Below are 6,730 nucleotides of genomic sequence, written 5' to 3' on the forward strand. Positions count from 1 at the left end.
GGGACCAAAGGTGTGTCAGATTACCAAAAGTGTCCGGATTACCGAAAATAATTACATATTTCGCATTGTTTTGCTAGCAGTAACTTACAATATTCTCTACTCCAACTGTTCGAACAGAACTGCTCACATAAAACACACGAAATGTGTGTCATCGAGTAAGAATTGGATGGGGAGATTCACATCGTGACATGCTTCTGTGCAAGCAGACACGTAACGGGGACGGGTACCTTGACAGGAGGTGCGTCGGACTACTCAGCATGTCAGATTAAAAAATGTCGGACTATAGAGGGACAACTGTAATTGTAAAATCTTTGTAAAAAGAAAATGCCCTCATTTAACTAAAATTAATATTAATTAATTAATTAACATGTAACACAGTACTTTTAATTGTGCTTGTCAGTTAATTATTGATTGGAAATAAAGTATTAATTGTTTTAATAAATATATTTCTCTTAGTAATGAAAAAGAATAGTATACTTTTGCTAACTTCTAGAACATAACCCCATATTTTGCATTATTCCTTTGGATTTGCATAACATGGCACTTTTTCAGAACGGAACTACCATATTATATAAGAGATACCTGTATATTAAAAATATATTTGAGTCCTAACTATACTAATGGTACAGTACAATACTACAATTAAATGATAAGAGTTATTGTCCATTACAGTGTTACACTTATGTTTATTCAACTCAAGTTTACACCATTAATGGTCAAAAGCGAAACTAACTTCTTCAGAAGTTGCTCAGTCTAAGATTATTATTCTAATTTCAATTTTATTACTAATTCACTTTAACCTTATTACAAATTAAATAAGTAAAAATATTGTAATCTTCATGTGGAGTTGATTATATCCCAGTATTTCATTATGATTTTTGGAGCCTTTGCATGTGTCTTCCTGCGTGTTCTGGGTGTCTTAGTGTTAATAACTCAATATGGCTAGTAAGTGTAAAAATGAGATTTATTTACAGTTTGGGGAAGTCCAACCATTGTTATCTTTTTTATGTTTGACTTACAACAGTGGTCCCAGAACTAAACTTGGGGATTGTCTGTACTTGCAGGCTGCAGAAATTATAGTAATTTATTAACTGTAATAATAATAAAAAAGCATACAAAAAAATATACAAATGAGATATTTGTTGTTTGTCAAAAATGGATATTCTGAGCTTTACACAGATTATTAATACTATAGTTTTGTTACTTAGACTATAAAAATTTGATCAATAAACAGAAGCTAAGGTTGACAATTTTTTCATTGAAAGATTACATTCAATACTTCTATATTTATTAGCTTTAGCTAATAAATATAGCAGTATTGAATATTGAGTATTTATAATTTTCATAGTGTGCACAAAAAATAAAGTAACAAACAATCATTAAATTTATAAATTAAAATTAATTATATTTACTGTAAATTTAAAGACAATTTAAAGATTACAGAGGGGAAATCACCATTTAACTAATCACAATTAAAAGTTCAGCATTTATAGTATACAATCATATGTTTCCAGTAATTTACCTTTGAAACCTTCAGTTATCCAATATTTGGGCCAAGATGATTTCTTATCTTCATCTAAATGTTGTAATACTGCTAAATTTTGTATTGGTTGAATTCCTGAGGCAATGCAATTTACGATTGTTCTAACTTTTGACCTTGCTGCAGCATCTGTTGGTAGTAATGGTGGTGGTAATGGTCTTTTTTCTTCAAGATATTCTAAAATTGAGATCTATAAAATTTTTATTAATGAAAAATTTAATTTAAATTATATAAAAGTAGTTTATGTTATTATATTTATTTCTGTTGAAATAAATAATTTAAATAAAAATTTTTATCAACTTTAGTAATAAATTAGATATTTTTGTTAAAAAATTGCAACCTAATTTTCTTGTAAATCATACTTTTTTAATATAAAAACTTCATTATTTCCACAAGATATTCTTATTGATTTTAAAACAAACTAATGAAAGTTATTGACAGTTTTGCTAATCAATTTACAGACATTATATACCCTCTATACAGCCCAACTGAACATGAATCCAATGCTTATCAATTATAAAATGTCTAAAAATAGCAATTTAATATAAGTAAAGTTTTTGACAATAGTATTAAATTTTTATAAAATAACTTACAGAATCTGTTAAGACATTTCCATCAATAACTAATGTAGGAACTTTCTGCTGAGGATTTAATTTCTTATATTCATCAGAATGCTGAAAAATAAAATAAAGCAATTAAAAAATAATAATAGTTTTATTTCAGATGTTTGAAAATTTTCAAATTAAGCTTACTGTAACAGAATGTAATTATAAATCATTATTTAACAAAAAATAAAACACACAGTTTAAAAATGCAGCAACAAGCTGCTTAACTTTCCCATCAACATTTAGTTGTGCCATCTGTTATCATATTTTATTAAAAAGCTTTTTATATTTTAACTATTATAAAATGGCAAACATCTTAATTTTAAGGGTAGGAATTAGTTTTCATAAAAAATTGTAAATGCTAATAACAAGTAAAATTGTCATTAAGTCCGACCCTACTCGAGATACACACAACCTGCTTTATCTCCCCACTCCTCAACCTTTTATCACCCAAATTTAATAGTATCAATCCCCTAATACACAAAACTCCCTGCAAAATTTCAGAAATTTTTCACAAAAAGTACAGGAGTTATTAAGCTTGAAAAAGGGTGAACAAAATTGTGCCCTCCCACACACTATAACATCTATACATACAGGAAAAAACTCCCAATTTTTTTTCATTTTTCGATGTTTTATGGTCCAGAGTCCAAAAAATTAAAAAATATTGGAGGTTGTGCTTTTGACCAATCACCACACTTTCCCTCTGTAATATAAAACAGCTAAGAAAATAAAAATAAAGGAGGAAATACTTTCAGAACAGAATACAGATATAGATTATAATTCATCTTGAGATTATATGATGGGAAGCAGTCTGATAATCTTAATAAATACCATCTATTCTTATGCTCAGAATGGTTCACCCATTCTGAAATACTGCATTAAGAAACTATAAATCAAATTTTCAAAAATTAATTATAAAATCCTTAAAGTGGATCAACCCTAGTTTAGAAGACTGCTTATTAATATGAACATATAACAACAACAACAAAAAATAAGAAATTTTTTCATAAAAGAGTTTTTAATTGTCACATATTAAATCTATCTTAGATGATGCTATTTTCTGATGGACTATTCAAAACTATTTGGAATCAAAATTAACAATGATAGCAAATTATAAGATTAGAAATATGCAGCAAACATCTGCCATCAGCTGAAGAAAACTGAAATGATAAACTGTGTTCATTGTTGGATTTTACTGCATAATTTAAAATCTTTAATATTGTTTCTGTAGTTGCATCCATTTCTTAAAATAATTATCGTTTTTATTATAACAGTTATTTTATTTTAAAAATTCTGTCATCTTAATAAATTTTTGAAACATTTCAGTATATATGTTGTCCATTGTCAGAAAACTTTGTTTACAATACGCATTCAATGTAAAAATTTAATAAATTTTAATATATATAAAATAAAAAGTTTATTGATAATGAGACAAAGATTTTTATTAAACACTGTTTTTTATAGAAAGACACTGGAATTTTTGTTTCCTTTTTTTTATTTATTTTATTATAGATTTGTTAGTTTTTATAAAATTTTGATTTTTAATATTTAGGCACCTACTATGTGCCTCTTTTTCGGATTGATCTAGTATGCTGATCAATCTGATTGCATCCACACATAGTGTTGTTGTCATGCTGGATAAACAATTCAGATAGGATGATATGTTTCCTGGGCAGTTGCCAAGTATTTATTTCCATGTCTATATTCCGTCAAATTTACAACTATATGTCAACCTTGAGACAATGTTTGAGGTGCAAGGTGAAAACATGACCAAGCAAAAGTACGTTGACTAGAAGACAGGTTAGCCTCGGTCTGATGTCACATAGATTGGAAATAGTGGTCAAGTGCCACATTGCCAACTGCCGCAATATCTTTCTGAAAATTGAATTATAAACATACCTGTTCACCACCATCTTTGATGAGATTCACAGCTTTATATTCATAATCGATTCCTTTTAATGCCAAGGCTAGAAAACAATAAATTTGATAACTTGTTATTTTTATTCTTTTTTTAATTGTAAGTCATTCATTGTTGATAATAATATCAATAAAAATCAAGTTTTACATCTTACCAATATTACATATATTATGTCTATATATAAAATGATAGTTAATATCTGTGTACAGTCGACCCCCTATAACACTGTTGATAACTTTGTTTTATATGAATTCCATGTAGTACGAGTCACTTAGATTTTACAAATACGTGAGCTGTTCACAGCCTGGCACACGTATTTGTAAAATCTAAGTGACTTGTACAACATGGTACAACTTGAATTCATATAAAACAGAATTATCAACAGTGTTATGGGGGTCAACTGTATATATAAAATTGGTGTTGATCATAATACATACAGTGTTGTTTGCATTATATTATACTAATTTAGTTAAGATTAATGATCCATGATATCAAATCAAAAAATTGAATTTGGGCTTCCTTTATTTGAAAAAAGTTTATTTTATAACAGACTTAGAAAGCCTGGCTCCTTTCAGATAGAAATATAAAAAATAAGTTTGCAGAATGAAAGTTAACCACACTGTTTGCAAATTCAATTTAAAACTAGCTGCATGTATTGTACCCAGCATTGCTTGGGCTTTTAAGTTTTGCAGCTTTCCTCTTATCAATTAGTTTCCATGAGTGATCTTGGATCCACTGATCCTTTCGTCTTCCTCAACTTCTTCCAATGATATTTTGGGTAAATTCCATGGTAATGTTTCTGAGGTTTCCTCAGTGATCTTCTTTATCCTTTCCATCAGAACATAAAACAAATAATAAAAATTTCATCTGAATTAGACAAAAATTGCAGGAGTTATAAGGAATTCACACACACAAAGACAACAGCTTTTATATTATTAATAGTGGTCAGTGATGAAATAGATTGATGTTTGCATGATGACTGACAATATAGCCATGCAGTTTATGGATATAAATAATGCCAAAGCATACGTGTTAGGTGTTATGCATTAGAAAACTTAAGTGTAAGCAACAGGTGATGGGAGTTTCATCCCTTGAACCAGAGAAAAATTCATCAGTGGGAATTCCATAACCACTAAGATTGTTTCTTGTTTTAAATCATGTAAAAAGCATAAAATCTTGGAGTTTGTAAACTTTTAAAGATTGCAAACTCCAAGCTTTATTTATGTTAACTTCTTATGATTAAGTTTAAAGTTATGCTTACATAACTCATTGTGAATGGTTGCATTAAATAATGCTTAATTTTCATTGTGAATGGGCATTTATCTTAAAGTGATACTTACACAATTGTTTTAATTGTTGACGAAACTAAAAGGAAAAATTTAAATAAAAAAGAGATGCAATAAACATTATTAATTTAAATATTCAAATTTAAATTTATTTTTATACACAGACATGTATATATTGTATTTATATACTAAATAAGAAAAATTTCTTTAAATTAATTTCATTTTAATTTAGAAATTCTATTTTATATCAGTGCTAACACATAACTTTAAACAAAGGTGCTTACTATCAATTGATTTGAATAAAATTAAACTAAATATATATCAAATATTTTTATAGCTTTTTCAAAACACCTGTCAACTATGTGAAGCTGTCATAAAACATACCAGTAGACTCTCGTGGGTTGGGGTAGATTACAAAATTACTGGCAATCAGTATTGATAAGGGCGGCCAAATATCTATAGCAAGCATTATATTATACTAATTTAGTTAAGATTGGTGGCTAACAGTCCAAAACCAGCTCCGGTAATGAAACTGAAAAAACACAAAAAATTGCTCAAGCTAAAGTTAATGGGATAGGACCTCAACACATTTGCCCCATAGACTTAACATTGTACAATACTTTGCCATTTCACCATGCCTGAACCATTGCACCTTTCTCAAATCTCACTTCAGCTGCATCATCTCCAGCTATTTATTCAAACTAAGTCAAACTCTTTCAATCAATATATAGATTCCAGAATAATTTTAAAAAATGAGAGATAAATAGATATATGTAGTAATTTGAAAAATTTTTAACAACTGAAAATCTAACATTTTTAACATTTTATACATTTTAACATTAATTAAAAGTAATTTTAAAATGGTTAAGAGCCCACAATAACAGATTGGATAAAATCATTGAATATTGGTAATTTGTCATGAATTTGAACAAACTAGACATGTGGAGTTTTTCTACAGCCTCCTATTTAGGTGTTACATATTTGGAAGTCTTCCCAAGAGACTCCTCTTGGCAGATTGCTCAAGTGTTGCATTATCTTATTCCATCAATCCTATAATAAATAGTCAAAATACCAGAATAATACAAACAAGTTGCTTTTTTTAATTGATTTCTATTAGAATGATGAAACAAACATATATCAACATAAATGTAAAAGTGATCATAAAGTAAAATTAATTTCTATCATTAGTTATAGATTTAATGAATTTTATAAGACTTGAATTCAACATTTTAACAAACTTAAATTTGAAATTAAATTCAAAAGATGACTAACCTTTCATTCAATATCCTATTGGAAAACTAATTGGATTTCAATACTGTACGAGAAATGACTTTTTAATTACCATAACTTCACATATCACTACTATTATAACTTACAATAT

The 6,730-nt window shown here is 27.9% G+C and overlaps 1 protein-coding gene across 2 annotated transcripts; it reads right to left on the reverse strand.

Moving 5' to 3' along the window:
* Positions 1 to 1,472: 1,472 nt before the first annotated feature.
* On the reverse strand, positions 1,473 to 6,730 carry LOC111616737 (probable maleylacetoacetate isomerase 2). Of its 2 annotated transcripts, none has more exons than XM_023358111.1 (4): positions 6,622 to 6,730; positions 4,045 to 4,112; positions 2,134 to 2,214; positions 1,473 to 1,730 (listed from the first exon to the last, which is right to left on the reverse strand). In XM_023358111.1, the coding sequence occupies exons 1-4, from the start codon at positions 6,626 to 6,628 to the stop codon at positions 1,488 to 1,490; spliced, it is 399 nt and encodes a 132-aa protein (XP_023213879.1). In that variant the 5' UTR covers positions 6,629 to 6,730; the 3' UTR covers positions 1,473 to 1,487. The 2 variants fall into 2 exon arrangements, with proteins under 2 accessions (XP_023213879.1, XP_023213878.1); XM_023358110.1 differs by lacking the exon at positions 6,622 to 6,730 and adding an exon at positions 5,734 to 6,411.

The sequence above is a fragment of the Centruroides sculpturatus genome, unplaced genomic scaffold (assembly GCF_000671375.1).
Source record: "Centruroides sculpturatus isolate CEXI.00-Female unplaced genomic scaffold, Cexi_2.0 scaffold3848, whole genome shotgun sequence".
Classification (NCBI taxonomy): Eukaryota; Metazoa; Arthropoda; class Arachnida; order Scorpiones; family Buthidae; genus Centruroides; species Centruroides sculpturatus.